Below are 15,503 nucleotides of genomic sequence, written 5' to 3'. Positions count from 1 at the left end.
CAGACGATCCCCAACCACAAAGGCCTGCAGCATAGTGCCACTTTGCAGCTGCTGAAGGCCCCCCCCCCGTGTACCTGCTGGTGCACCCCCCAACAAGGTCTAGGACCAATCACACTGGGCCAGAACCACCCCCACATGATTCCTGCCTCATACACAATCTCTCAAGGGATGCTAGAGGTAAACTAGAAGCATCAGAGCCCAACCAGCCTCCCCCCACTCCGGCTTTTAAGCCACCCTTCTGCAGGGTCACAGGGCTGCTAAGCCCCTCCCCTTCTTCCCAGAAGGGGTGGAGCCTGCAGACACCACTCCCACGAGACTCGTGCAAAGAGCCATTGTGAGGAGGCAGATTTGCTGGCCTGCACTGTCGGTTTCAGGGCAGACCGAGCTGATTAGCATTCTGCCTGGATCAGCTAGTTAGCATGCACTAACAGCCTTTGGCTAATGTCCACCGATCTCATTATTATCAGTTTGAAATAAGGCATCAACGCCCCCCCCCATCCTCATCCCTGCCCCCCACCCGGCTGACGATGCAAAGTGACGGAAGCAAGGCCAGGGAACATTCTCTGAAGACGGTTTGGAAAACAAACCCAAAACCTTTGCCGTTGGCTTGCCGTGAATACGTCTGCCCCACCCACCTCCCTCGTCCGTTATAAATAAATCACCGGCCTTTTCCGGGAGTGGCCTGTATTAATAAAACATTTCATCAGCGGAGCAGGGCGTGAATCCGATTGGCCGCAGGACTCCCTGGGAACACGCTGGCTTTGTTAGTGTCCTTAAAATATGCTGGAAGGCGTCTGCTGTATCTTCTCAGGGCCAGCGGAAATCAGGAAGGACAGCCACAGCGTGCCGGCACCCTCAGGGCATGAGGTGTAATGGGGGCGGGGGCTTCATGTTGGGGGCCACTTTTACCTTCCTGACCGCCTGTTTCTGCATCACTGTGTTAAATAGTTATAGGATCCAGGTCATCCTTCTGACACGGCCCTTTGGGGGGGGGGGTGCCCCTCACCGCCAGTGTGCAGCAGTCACGGTTAATTACCCCAGGCGAGCGAGAATAACCTGTTAATTAAATGCCAAGAGGCACGGCCTGCACTCACGGCATGCTCTTCGCACGATTACGCGTGCCTGCGAGGTCATCACAGAGTGCCTCGATCGGGGGGGGGGGCTAAAGCATTACCCTCAGCTGGCATTGTACAGCATGGGGCTCTGCCCCGCAGCCCTGAGGAAACCCCTCACCCGCTTCACCCCCGCGGCCCCGAGGAGACCCCTCACCCGCTTCGTCGTAGGAGGCCGAGAGCTTCTCCAGCATCTCCTTGTCGATGGCCAGGATGTGCTGCTCCAGGATGCTGGGGTAGGACAGCACACTGTTCTCCTTCTCCTTCTCGTAGGCCTGCAGGTGCTGCTTCAGGAGCTCCGGCAGGTGGGTCTTCACGTACTCTGCGGCGGCCTGGGGAGACAAGGGGCGGGGTCAGTGAGGGCGGGGCCGCAGGAACCCCACCCATGCGGAGAAGATACGGTTCAGCACCCGACACTTTGTTACGCGTCTGTCTGCCCATGAAGCCTGACTGTCAGTGCTTCGTTAAGGACATAAGCCGTCATCTTATGTCCGGGAACGTTCTGGCAGTTCTCTGTTCAAGGGTGGCTCTTACTATCCCAGTGAGGCGAGAAAGAGAGAGAGAGAGAGAGAGAGACAGACAGATAGACAGACAGAAAAATGGTCAAAATAACAGGTTTTTATCACATTGTGGGGAGATTTGGTCCCCACAATGTAATGTATATCTGACCCACAGGCACGCACACACACACACACAGACACACACAGACACACACGCACGCACGCACACACACACCATGCTAAAAGCAAAATAAGGGTACAGAGAGCGGGAAATGAAAAGTTACACCGTAAGCGAAACATTTCACCTGCCGTCTCAGGTACAAGCTGACCTGGAGAAATCCAAGCCCAGGGTAACCGCAGTAACTGCACTCGCCCTTTAAAGGGAACAATGCAGGCCGTTTCTAAACACGCAGCACTTCTTAGAACCGGTTGGAAGATGAAGCCACAGGACACCGCCCTTTTTGTACAAAAACACCCAAACGTGGCAAAAAAACACAGAAAGGTGGGAATTCAGCAAATCACAGAAGGTGCGTGAGGGAAAAGAGATTGTAAAACACGGAAGGTGCCCTTAGGAGAGCAGATACCGTCAGGTGCAACCAGCAGGACCAACACGGTTCTAGGTCTAATGGGACTAGACTTGGCCACCTGCCCCTCCGTTAAAGTGACTGCAGCAGACTGTACGTGGACCGACGCTCTTGTGCAGTAAACACGGCCGCTTTAACAGGGAGAACCGCAGGCTGTGCTCTCACTGGACTGAGGACATTTTGGACTTTGTTGGGTTGCCACGGTGACGGTGGTTTCTGAGCAACCACTCACTGTGTGTGTGTGCATGCGCATGCGTGTGTGTATGCGCATGCGTGTGCGTGTGTGTGTGTGTGTGCGCGCATGCACATTATTATCTTTAGTATGTTTGCTGTTTGATCTGCACATCAAACGTCTCCAGACCTGGATCTCCGTTTTCAGACGTGCCAAAGGGGCCTCTAGGGGCAGAAAAAAACACACCTTTGATGCAAGGATCAGACACTTGTTACGGCTGTTTCTCTAACCATGCCAGTCAGGCCCCTGCTCTACCCATAATGCACTGCTCAGCAGTGAACAGCCTCTGGCTCCGGGTCTGAAACGACCCCTTAGGTGCCGAGGATGGGAAGGTGGGTGTGGAGGGGCACCGGGGTCAGCGGGTGGCGCACGGGGGCTGTGGGGACGAGGTGGAGCCATACGACCCTGTTAGCAGGAACTGAGATTTATCTCCTGCTGTCTATCTGCAGGGAGGGAGACGCTCACGCGCTTATCTCCATGATCGCCACAGCAACCCTGAAGCGCATTCGTCAGCCGCTAAAAAAACACCTCGCTGGCCCGAAATCTTCAGGAAAGAGACGGCAGACACCAGAAGGAGCCGCCATCAGAGTGTCCCAAGCGGGCCTGAGCGGAGAGGTCAGTAACCAGCGTCGCTTCATGTCTGACACGGCGGGGGCCCTGTGGCTCCTTCCTCACACCCGGCTGTCATCAGGGACGTGTGCAGGCAGATGTCAGCTCTGGAAGGCGGTGGGGCAGAGCAAAGCTGATAGCGGACACACAAAAACAGTCAATGCGGAGTTGGGGGGGGTGATCCTGCAGGGACCGGGCCCCACATTATTACCACAGACAGGACTAGCAATAAAGGCCACTCCCGCTTCCAGGAGCCCCCAGTCCCCTCGTCCCTCACCTGTCCAACACCAGTAGGGTCAAATCCCCCACCCAGGGAAACCTGCCTAAGGTACCAGGGCACTCAGCAAGCCGTCGAATTGGCCGCCAAATTATCCGAGGACAGAGAAGATCAGACAGTGTGCATTGCCAGGGGGATGAGGCGCACTTTCTGGGCCCTCTGGACGCCCCCAATGGCTTTAGCTACACGGCTGAGGCGGCAGGGAGGGAGCGGGTGCCCACGGCTGTTCGGGGGGGGGGGGGGGTTAGGGGGTGCTGGTCCTGCCAGGCGCCGATAACAGGCACGCCTCACATCCTGCTCCAGCGAGCACAAACGGGCGTTTCGGTGTTCAAAGAGAGGAGAGGGACACGGGGAAGGGCAGCTTACATCACGGTGATTCATGCTGCGGAGGAACCGGGAGGCCGGGGGGGGAGCTGCTCACTCCCAGCAGGTGCCGTATAACCCCAGGCTGCAGGTCAGGGAACGAGGCCGGTTAAACTGCCAGCGCGCTGCTCACATTAATCACAGCAGCTTGTGCTGCCGTGGCCACCGGTGACACCGGCACAGGGACTGGTCCCACTGGTCCGTGCCACTTCCCTGTCACTCACCTCATATGGGATGCTATTCTCAGCTCTAACTGATACATTTAAACACAAGCGAGGCAGAGCTGGGTTTGCTGACTCACCGACACAACAGCAGCCTGCTGGATCGCATCATGTGACCGTCCTTGCGGCCGCGACACATGCTGTGCCGTTTCCACACAGACGGGGGTGAAATGCTGATGCTGCCACATGGGGACAAGCCCCCAGACCCCTAAGGGACTGGGGGACCAGCTTACCACAGATCCTCCTATGTAGAGATTTCGACCAGTCAGCTCGTGGGAAGCAAGGCCCCGGTTTGATCCCAAAATGCACTGCGGTAACAATCAAAGTGTGTTTTGGTGTAATCTGCGGAGGTCCTAACGTAGAGCCCAGGTCACCCCGGAGCTCTGAGACACACACTATCAGCGTACCAGTTTGTGCAAAACGTACGTCTGCCCAGCACTAGGCAGCCGCGCGTAAAAAATTCACTGCAATTCCCCAGCTCCGGCTGACCTCAGTTGCTATTTCAGGACGGCCGGGCGACACGCCTCACTGACCCGGCCCGCTGGCGGCCGGCACCATCATGCAGAGATGGGCACCTGCTAAGTGGGACCAGAACCCTGCGCTGCAAAATAGGTCACAAACTGGTGGCTGACAGGAAACCAGTTTAAACGGCAATCTCTTGAGTCCTCTTCACTGTCACTGTTCCCCACCTCGCCTGTCAAACATATCAAAGCTATTTAAAGGCACATGGGGGGGGGGGGGGGGATTGAGGGGGGGATACAGAATGAGGTCAGCATGTCTGTGGGAAGGAGCACAGCTCAGAGAAGCACTGGCTCCCAGCAGCCATATTTTGTTACTGTTCTTGGGAACAGACTGGTCGATGATGACCTTGGGGCGGGGGGGGGGGGCTCTCACTCGACAGAATATGTTCCAGACGACTTAATCCCACATCGAAAGTCCTGATATTTTCCACCCAGGTGCCCCCCCCCCCCAAACTTGACTCGGGGTCAGCCAGCTGCATGCGGGGGAGGCCGAAGGCCATGTAAACATTTACACGGAGAGCACATGTTTGTTTTGGTGCCGCCGTGACCTGGCAGAATGGGACGCCTGTGCGGCGCCGGGCAACCTCAGCCACAAGCTTCCGGGGGGGGGGTCTCTGGTCAGACCCCTCCCCCCCCCATGCAGCAAAGCTCCCATCACATGACCACCTGGGGCTTCCCGTTAACCAGGTCTTACGGGCTGCATGACACCGCCCCCTGGATCCTTCCCCAAAGCTAGAGCGCCCCCATCAGGCGGGTGTCCTGGCAGCCCCCCCGTTCCAGCTCCAGCTGCAGCCCGCGTGACAGAGGCTTCGCACCGAAAGAGAGACGCCCGCATTCCTGTGGCCCCCTTCCCAGAAGCCCCCCCAGCACGCTGTAAGGATGGTCACCCTGCGCTTCACACCGCCTCTGGGGGGGGGGGGGGGGGGGGTGACCATAGCTGCCCCATCTGCCCCATCTGCCTCGGCTACAGGCCCCGCCTTTGTTTCTGACTCCCCGCTTTCACCCCCCCCATCTGCTTCATAGGATAACAAAAGAAACTGAGAGGGTGATTTTAAGGGTGGAAGATGGGGCTCAATTTATTAGCCTTCCTCCCACCCAACCCCCACAGCAGATCCAGGGAGCAGCTGCATCATTAACCCCGCACGCGCCTGGCCCTCTGCCCCCCCCCGTGGGTCGGGATGTGGGGGTGCAGCCAGGGAAAGGAAGCTCCTCTGAAAGTGCACGTCTGTCTTTGCGTTCCTCCCAAGCTGAAGCAAAATCAGTACAGCACGTCCAGCATAACTCACAGGCCTGTTTAGACAGTGAATCACACAAGGACACCACCCCCCCCCCAGCAGCCAGAGCACACCCCGACATCTCCAGTGACAGACCACGCTCTGTCACTCCTCCAGTCACCAGTCACACGTTCAGGGAATGCAGGGTGCCGGTATGACGGCGCCCCCACCAGGCCAACACAGGGACCCCGATACCAGCCAGCTGCCTTTTATTCTCACACAGCTGCTGCTACTGCTGCAAATATTTAAGCAGCAGCTGCTCTTGGCTGGGGAGGGGGGGAACTCCACCCCCCACCAGCAGACATCCCACAGATCTCTGCAAAGCTGCCCCAGCTCATCCTCTCTACACCACCACCTCCAGGGCCTCCTCCTGCGCCTCCTCCCCCCCCCCACCCACTCGTCTCTCTTATTAACTCTGAGCAGCAGTATCGATTCAGGACTGTATTAACATGGCTCCATTTTATAAAGGCCCAATACCTTTTCTGTGGCCCAGGGCAACCAGCGATTCAATGATACACATCCGATCGGGGCAACTCCATGAAAGGCGGCATTGATGCCCCTCCCCTGTGCAGCTGCACGGCCCAGCTGGGGCTTCCGGCCGGACACCGGGACCGACGAGGGTCTGTGCCAGCGTGGCCGCCCACCACCGGTGTGGGAACACTGGGGGAAAGCTTGATAAGGTCCGAGACGTGGGTGTGGGGGCGGGGTCATGCAAATTAGGGCTGAGTCACATGGGAGTCAGAGAGAGGAAAATGCTCACCTGATACATCAGCGCTAACAAATTAGCTGGGAGCAGGTCTCTGGCTGACGGCCGTCTAGCATGGTGGGGGTGCTTGGCACAGGCCAGCGAGTCTACACCCTGTCTGCGAGGCATGGGGTGGGACTGTGGGTGCAGGAGCAGGGAGGGGCCTACTGGTATTACAGGTAAATTCTATGGGAACACTCAAAACAAGGGGGGAGGTTCAACACAAGACTGGGAGGCTGCAGAATCCCTGAAAGGTGCCCCCCCCCCCCTCCAATCAGAAGCTGAGTGACACAAAGTTAACATCCCATCTGAGCAGAGCTGGGATAGGTGGGGGTGGGGGGAGCGGCAAGACGAAATGACTAAAAATGTGTGGAAAAAGAGCCACTCTAACAGAGCAACATGGATGGAAGGAGAGATCCAGACCCAACACAGTAGGCAGCGACATGCCAGAAGGGGGCTGGTTCTGAACTACAACAGAGAGCAGAATCTTCCTGACCAGCTGAGGGTGACAAAAAAAGTGCCAGTTTAATGACAGCAGCAGATATTTACATGGCAGGTTAATATTTTAACAGGGAGGGACAGAGTGACCTGATTCTTATTCCATAACCCCACACCCCCCCCGCCGAGAGCCGAGTTTACTTACTGCTCCCTCACTCTCCACCACAATCCCTGATTTGTTGACAACAGCTGCTATAAATCACAGGGTGAGCTGCAGCGGAGGCGGACCCTTAATGCAGCGGAGGATGCTGGGAAATGGGGGGGGGGCAGCTGCCGAGGAGGCTGATGACAGGAAACAGCAACAATATGCTGATATTAGGTTCAAGACGGCAAGAAGTCCGGCACAATCTGTGGATAAACCCCGCCCCCCCTCAATCTGCAGGATTTACAGAACAATGGGCAGGTCGAGATTCTGGGGCCGACGGAAGATTAACATCGTGGTTTAGGAATTTGCCTGGAGCACCGTGGTGCTAAGGGGAATCCAGCCCCAGGGGAGGGAGGGAGGGAGGGAGGGGGAGGGAGGGGCCGCGAACCTGCCAAGCTGCGACATGACGCCAGCCTGGAAATACACAACGATTCAGTCTTATATGACAGGCAGAATTATGAAAGAGGATTGCAAAACTGCTGGCTTGTGATTCCAGATGCGTTCTGGGACGGAACCCCGTCAGAGTACAAAAGCAGGTGCGAAAGTATGGCTGGGGGGGTCCAGAAACCCACGCCAGGGGGCAGGGGGCTGTGAATGTGAAGGTGCCGCGGGGAGGGAGCGGTGAGGCTGGGGGGCTGGGTAGATTGCAGAGGTGGAAAGAACACGCTCAGACAGCCCTGGTTAGTGTGGGCACCACAGCACCCCCTAGAGGTCGGCCGAGTAGGGTAGGTGCAGTTCACCGTGGACACTAGATGGAAAGCTGAGAGTCAGAGGAGAGCCGCTCACTGAACCCATACGAGTCCTCAGCGTGTTGCGCGGGGGGGGGGGGGGGGGCTCGCCACATGAATGTGCTGCTTTCTCTAGCAAACGCCTCAAAGGACTGTGTGCAACAGTGACCCTCTTTCCTAAATTGGGAATTTTCCCGCTACCCTCCCGTGCTGCACAAACACTGCCTGCTTTTTATAGCATGAACACCCGGGGGCTCCAGGGCCGTGTGACTCGGGTGCAAACACGGAACCCCCCCCCCCTCCCGCCACACTTCCCCATTTTGGGGTGAACCGTGCCGGTGCATCCACCCTCATCCCCCTCGGAGGAACGTCCAGGTTCAGCACGGGATAAAATTCCACATCCGGCTTTGTATCCTGGATTCTCTGTCACACGCCGGCCCAAGGAGGAGAAGCGGAAAGGCCCGGCTGCGGAATGGCCAATGGGGATGTGAAACGCCGGCCCGCGGCCCCCCAGCTCCGAAAGCCGCAACGAGGAACCAGGCAGCAATGGATGGCGGCTGGCAGGATGATCCGGGAACGGCAGGGAATATCCCGGCGAGGGGCATCAGCACCCCGTTCCTCTCCCAGCCAGCCGCCTCTAAAGCTGAATGGAGCCAGTCAAGGCCCGGGTCCGCAGCCCAACGGGTCAATGTCCATTTCCCTTCCATTAATCCCAAAAAGAGCACACTGTCCCTCATCAGTCACTCAAACATCCCATAACTGTCTCGCTTCCAGATGGGAATGCGCAGCTCGAGCGGCACATTCCTGTGGGATTCCCAGTGTCCAAACCTCCCCCCCCCCCCCCCCCAACACATAGCGCGGTGTCCTTGGCAACGCCCCCCTCCTTAACATTAGCTCTGACCCGCAGGGAGATCCAGGGGTTCCGCAAGAGCCCGGTAACTGTGTGCCATCCTGACCCGGCCACTGTCCTTCCCCAGGAAAATCTGTCAGCACTGCCGAGATACTTTTGGGGGGGGGGGGGGCACAGAGCAAGCACATATTGGTACCTGATTCTAGCTGCACCTGTGCATTAACAGGTTGGAGCCGGGGTCCGTACACACACAGGGGGCGCCACTGAGCTAGGCCGGCTGTAAGGTACCAATCCTGCTGCTCCAGGGTGCCCGATCAGCAGGCCCCCCCGGTCAGTCCACTGCTCTGACCGTCACACCCATCCTTCGGAGAACAGCACGGATTCACACACACGAGTCTTTGAAAGAGGCCTCCATGGAACATTCCTAAATGCACCGTAACCCAGTGCCTCGTGGGACGGACGCAAAAACTTCTAACAAACTACAGAATCCAAGTGCCCAAAGTTTATTTTTACCACTTATGGGAAAAATGAAGCCAGTCGGTTTCCACGAACTATGAAAAAGGCATTTTAATCACAAAAGCATGCTAAGCGGTCTCAAACTCCTGATCACCTTCCCTAAACAGCAGCAAAGTGCATCCCCAGAATAACCGGGATTTTGGAAACGCATTTTCAAACTCAAACTCCGCAGGCTGCCAAAGCAATCACTGTTTGGGAACTGGTGGTTTTACGTCAGATTCTAGCATTCAGCAAAAACTGAAAGAAACTAGTATTGCTACCTTGTTGCCTGATAATTACTTACCACTCTAACCCATCAATGTGCATAACGGTTCAGATAATGATACCCTTTAACGTAGGCAGCTACCTACACTGGACGTCAACCAACCAACCGACCAACCAACACAGAACGGCAGACGGACAGATCCTCACTTTTTCCCTTTCAGTGCCTGTTCTCTGGCTGACTGGGGTGTTTACACTGGCCAATCAGAAAGCAGCGACCACAGTGAGACTCTGATGCATGCTTTCCCATCCTCCTGGCCACGTGACTTCACCGGGCCAGAGCGAGCCTGGAAGGCTGCATCGTGTTCCTCCCAGTTACCCGGCAGCGAGGTTTATTTTAATCCAGGTCCGATCCCACAGCTGCCGCAAGGAACGGAGGAACTTCCCAAAGAAAGGTCAGTGAAACGTGATCACCAGGCCGGCAGGGACCGACACGCAGAGACCGGAACATAGGTGGGCGGAGAGCCGGCAGGCAGAGAGCAGGTCAGCCAGCTCCCAGAGGCCCTACAGCACCCAGCCCACTGGATCTGACCCCACAACCTGTCAGACCCAGAGCTACCCACAAACCACCCCACCCAGCCCAGTATGTATTCTTAGATGTTAAATTGTTATACATAAATTAAATGTGGAATAAATCCATCTATCCACCATTCATCCGCTGTTCCTGGGCATGGAGCCTATCCCAGGTCAGACAGTTCACAGGGCTGGGGTACACCCTGGACAAGATGTCAGGCCATCACAGGACGGAGATGCACACATAAATACTCTAACAGCCAAAAGCAGTAAACTGCAGGTCTTAGGACTGTGGGAACAAACCATTGCAACAGGGGAAGAACATGCAAACCTACACTCAGAGATTGCTGTCAGCATTCGAACCCCTAACCGGGAGGCGTGAGGCAACAGCACACTCATCTGACAGGTAACTAAAAATGTTTCAATTTGACGAAAGATTAAAAGCAGCAAAGACAAGAGGAGAGGAAATCGGTGGAAGGTCCAAGTAATCGGCCAGAGCACAGCCTTTACAGCAGGACTCCAGTGGGCCGCATAAGTATCCGGATCCCGTTGTGACTAATCAGTCCAATAGGTTCTAAGGATGCCGGCATTAGCCAGCAAACGCAGGGCTTTCGTAAGGAGGGAGAGTCCAGCGCCATCATCTGTGGGGAGGTTAAACAATCCGCTTTCATCCCGGGGGGCACCGAGCAGGACCGGAGCACCGATACATCGCCACGTCAGTCGTGGGGGGGGGGGGCACTACCTTCAGAAAAGTAAACCAGCATTATAAGGAGGATGCGTGTATAGCAGGATATCTGCGATGGGGGTGGAGGATCTGAGCACCGTTCCCTGGCCGGAACCAACAGATCCCCCCACTTAGATGGCGGGAAATGACGCCCGCCGGGGCAGACCTGGAACTCCAGGAACGCGTCACCATCCGAAATCCCTGGAAACACCACATGCTGCCCCACCAGCACCACCTTTAGCCTGAACCAAAATGCCCAGCCCAGGACCAGGGAACAGCAAAGCCTCATTCCAGCCCTTGTGGGCCCCCTGCAAACCTCAAGCAGGTGGGGCTTATGCTGGGGGGGGGGGGGGGGGGGGGGGGGGGGGTATGGCCCTGACCCAGAATCCTTAGAAACCCAGTGACAAGCCAAAACCCCAAATGAACTCAGGACCATGTGATCTGCTCGTTACAATTACCCATTAGACTCATCTGGGAGCATAGCTAACTGTACATGAGGTCTGCGTTTGGGACGACTGCTGTCTGGCTGAGCAGATTGGAAATAACATCAAAACTGGGTTATATATACACACAAGGACACATAAACAGCCCACATACTCATGCCTTTATGGGCACTCTCCATCCATTCATTTCTATGGGTATAACCCTAATCCCAACCCTGACAACCCTAACCCCTACTCAGCCTTAACCATAAGTAACCAAACAAAATTCAAGACTTCTGGTTCTGTTAGTTTTTTGATTGCAATCACGGATTTGTATAAAATTCAGGTTATCCTTGTGGGGACTGAAAAAATGTCCTCACAAGGTAAAAAGGTTTTTAATCACATTGTGGGGAAATCTGGTCCCCATAATGTAATAACTACAAACACACACACACACGCTTTTAGAAAAATACAGCTTAGCACAGAAGCGAGACTCAGAGATAAGAACATTCCACATCAGAACTTTACTGCCCTTCAGCGACACATAAACGCACAGTTTGCAGAGACATTTAATTTCAAAACCAGGTATCTAGTAATAGCTTCATGCGTTTCAAAAAAATTTGGAAACAAATTATATTATTGCCTTTGGCCATAATGGGGGGGGGGGGGTCTGTTTTCCCATCAGTCTGAACAGTCCTGCTCGCTTGGGGCTGATATGACACAAGGTGGAAATGTGCTTTCTGGGGCGGTGTAGCTGAAACACGGCTTCCCGGGAAAAGGACAGATCATAAACTGTGAGCACCAGGGCAACGGGAGCAGACAGAAAACACCAGGCCTCTCTCTGGCACTGCAGTCTCAAAGTTGGTGCGGATTCAGGGTCGGATCCACCTTTTCAGGGGCCATAGACTGCCCCTTAGCCAGAAATAAATTGGGGGGGTTCCCCTCGATGGATTTCACAGAATTGGATTGGGGGCGGTCAGAAAATTTTGCAGATTCTGCCATTGGGGCCCTAAGCAGCCGACCGTGACATGGCAGTCATGTGACCTGAGTGAGATCAGCTGACCCCACAGCTGGGGAGCTAACGAGGTCACCACTTCAAGTGAGATTCACCGCAGGAGAAGTTCCCATGTCGTTACTCCAGCGAACCCCCCACCAATACCCCCGTTACAGGGAGGAGAGAAAGACCAGCAGTCAACCCCAAGTGGTACAAACAGGAATGTGGAATATTTTATCGTTCAAGGAGGACTGAAGGAGGGAGACCGTTTGCTTTACTCCCAACCAAAACCTCTCCAAAGAGGTCAGAGCCAGCGGGAGTGCGGATGGGCCACTCAGAGTGTTTTTCTTGGGAAGCATTTCCAATCCGTAATCTTCACCAAACAATGAGGTAAACAGTCCAACTCGATAAGGAAAACAAGCTGGGTTTAGAACTATGTTCAAGGTCATTAACTAGCTAATGGCACCACCTTATCTTTGGAAGGCAGTCTGAACATTGTCGACAGGACGGTCCAAATGAAATATTTTTTAGAACCGATTCTCTAAGAAGACACCGGATCTGAAACTGATACCTAAACATGACCTTCAAGAGGCAGGAATGGTGTAGGATTTAAGAGAAGTCACTGCATTGAAACCAGATATTAATACGGCCTTTATTTCAAAAGAATCCATCCATTTCCAAACTGCTTATCCGGTTCAGGGCGGAGGGAGCAGAGAGCCCAAGACCCAGGAGTCGAGGTACAAGGCAGGAGTGACTCCCACTGTGCCTCCACCTCAAAACTGTTTTACACCACAGTAATCTGGCCGGATAAGCACAGTCCCTTCATAAGCGTATAGGCGACTACTGACCTTCCCCGTGAATTAGCATGCATCAGGGGCTGAGCATGAAAACTGAAATGATCAGAGTTAAACGGCGTCGATGGCGTCTGTAGTTGCCGCTCACATCTGCTGAAAAGCCCAAAGCGGGACGTGGCTTTGTTTTGTGAAAACAGGAATTAGACTTTAAGCTCGAGCTATATACACATTGGCGATGTGGTGCTAAATACCCCCCCCCCCCCCATCAGAAAACAGCCCTAACTGCAACTGACCTTTAGTAGAAATCAAGGCAGACTATCAAGTTCCAAGAGGGGCACCAGAAAGCGGGCAGACGGGTGCCAGGAGGGGGCAGAATTGTTCTTGGGGCAAAATGCGGTTTCAGCCGGTTTAATGGCTAAGTGGGGGCCAGTTGTAGGGATGAAATCTGCAAAATGAGAGCCTTGAATCTTCCTTACCACAAGTGCCGAATTATAGGACTTTGCATCCTAGAGTCCCTTACAATTTCACTAGCAGGCACCTCGTGTTCAAGTATGCTGTTAAACTGGCAAAAACAACCAGAGAAACTGAGACCTAAGACTCACCTTTAAAAGCAACACCATGGACGCCTAAAGTCACGTCTGAGAGATCAAATCCAGCCTAGAAACATCCCAGAAAGCTTGTTTACTTAAGCTAGCATTTGTCTGCTTGCCCAGCTGGGCTCATTCCCGATGGAGGTTGGAGGGGTGGAAAAAAGTGGGAAGGGATTGCTCACAAGACCAAGCAAACGTTTAAAGGAATAATGATTTTTTTTTTTAAATATATCAAATTTACCTCCAACCTTCAGACTTATCTTATACAAGCCGTATCGTTTTCCATGCCTCAGAAGGACTGGGCAAAAGATCCGGAAATAGAACTCGCAAAAACTGACGAGTTTAAGACTATTTGTTTCTACTTTAAAATGAAAACCAGCTAAGACAGTGGCTGAGCAGAAGATGGCCCGCAAGATGGCATCCGAAAGGCAGGGACCAGAAGGTGGCATTTACACAGGGACAAAGGGGGGTGTTTCTTACAACCACAGCATGTCATGCATTTACACAGAACTAAACAAAGAAAACTGCTCTAGCCCAGACACTAACCCATCTGTTTACAGTGACTGAAACCTCAAGAAAATTACTTTTGGGACTATATTTGTTACCACACACACGGGGGGGGATGGGGATCAAAACCTCCCCAAATGCTTTCAGGGAGTTCTCATCCTGAGAGATCAAGTCAGAGACACAAGGTGCTACCAGGCATCTCACTGACCGGTATTATGGGAAATGCCCGAACAAAGGCTTTTTCATTCAATTCATTCGTCTTTACATGTCGTGGCGAGTTTAAAACCCTTTCATAAGTATTCCCATAATCGCTTTGCACTGCATTTCAATTTCAGCACCAAGCATGGATATGCTTGTAACACACTATGCAAAAGGTGACACGGAAACTTTAAACGTAGCCGGTAAAAGGCCATGGGGGGCTCATCGTGGGGGCAGGTGGCTCCTGAGCACCGTGATGTCCATATGCCCCCAGGTGCGGATCGGGACACGTGTTTGCACGCTTAGAGGGCCGGCACTCACTTCACCGCCGTGACCGTCGAAAATCCCAAATATGGACGGGTGGCTCTTGTTGACGATGTCGGTGAGCACTTCAAAGCGGTCCTCCATGTGGTCTCGCCGGCCCTGGATGGAATAGACCGCTACGTTGTGGCTTTTGTACTCCCACGTCTTGGAGAACTCGGCGTCCAGCACGTCGAGGCCGCCCAGCTTGTCATTCTGCATGATCTCCGCAACTTTCCCCTTGACCATCTTCACCGCGTCCCGGCTGGACTTGACGATGGTCTTCACCTCGTCGGTGTGGAAAAAATAGCTCCACAAAGCCAGGCTTATGCATAGCAGGAACAAGGTCTCTGGTCTGAGTAAGAAGTAACGCATGATCCGACCCAAAAGAGACAACAGTGTCATTGTATCTTCTATCATTTATACACGCAAGAAATCGCAGCTTTTTCTTACGGCACCTAGTGCGGCTCAGTCCATCATCCGCCCGAATAAAACCGTTTCTCCTGCTAGGCGGCCGCCAGACGCGAACCGCTTCTCCCGGAGACGGAGCGCAGCCGCCGCAGTGAAGACGCACGGGGATCCGTCTAAGTAGCGGGACGCCGCAGAGCCGCCGCTGGCGTTTAGCGAGAGCGCAACCGCTCCGTGGCCTGACCGCAGAGCGCCCTGAACGCTGGCCGTGCGTGTCCGTCTCCCATGTCACGGCGACGGGCGAGATGCGACCCCGGCAGATGCAGCGAGCGGATGAGCAGAGATGGTCAGTCTGACTGGGTTTGGAAAAAGCCCCGTCCCTGCCGCCGCCTCTCTATCACCTGACAGCGAATGAATGCCCCGGCTGAGCCGCAGTGGAGCAGCTCCCCCCACCGCCGCTCCTCCTCATTCAGCGGGCCGCACCACTGGCGGCGCTGGGCGGCCCAATCAGGGGGCCAATGCGGTACACCGTGGGCAGAACGGGCGGGTCGCTTATTTATTATCACCCCGGGCCCATAAGGATGAAGTTACCTGCTTGTAGGTGCGGACGTGTTATT

The 15,503-nt window shown here is 54.6% G+C and overlaps 1 protein-coding gene across 2 annotated transcripts in view; it reads right to left on the bottom strand.

Annotated features, from left to right (window-relative positions):
- ppm1lb (protein phosphatase, Mg2+/Mn2+ dependent, 1Lb) overlaps positions 1-15,387 on the bottom strand; it is a 22,012-nt gene extending 6,625 nt beyond the window's left edge. Inside the window, exons 1-2 of one of the 2 annotated variants that reach the window (XM_023807149.2) lie at positions 14,500-15,387; positions 1,270-1,444 (exon numbers count right to left, since the gene is read on the bottom strand). In XM_023807149.2, coding sequence (XP_023662917.1) covers positions 1,270-1,444; positions 14,500-14,898 — 574 coding nt within the window. In that variant the 5' untranslated portion in view covers positions 14,899-15,387. Of the gene's footprint in view, positions 1-1,269; positions 1,445-1,917; positions 1,936-14,499 lie in introns of those variants that run through there. The other variant, XM_023807150.2, reaches the window with a different exon arrangement.
- Positions 15,388-15,503: the final 116 nt, after the last annotated feature.

The sequence above is a fragment of the Paramormyrops kingsleyae genome, chromosome 17 (assembly GCF_048594095.1).
Source record: "Paramormyrops kingsleyae isolate MSU_618 chromosome 17, PKINGS_0.4, whole genome shotgun sequence".
Taxonomy (NCBI): Eukaryota; Metazoa; Chordata; class Actinopteri; order Osteoglossiformes; family Mormyridae; genus Paramormyrops; species Paramormyrops kingsleyae.
This window is presented reverse-complemented; position numbering and strand designations above follow the sequence as displayed.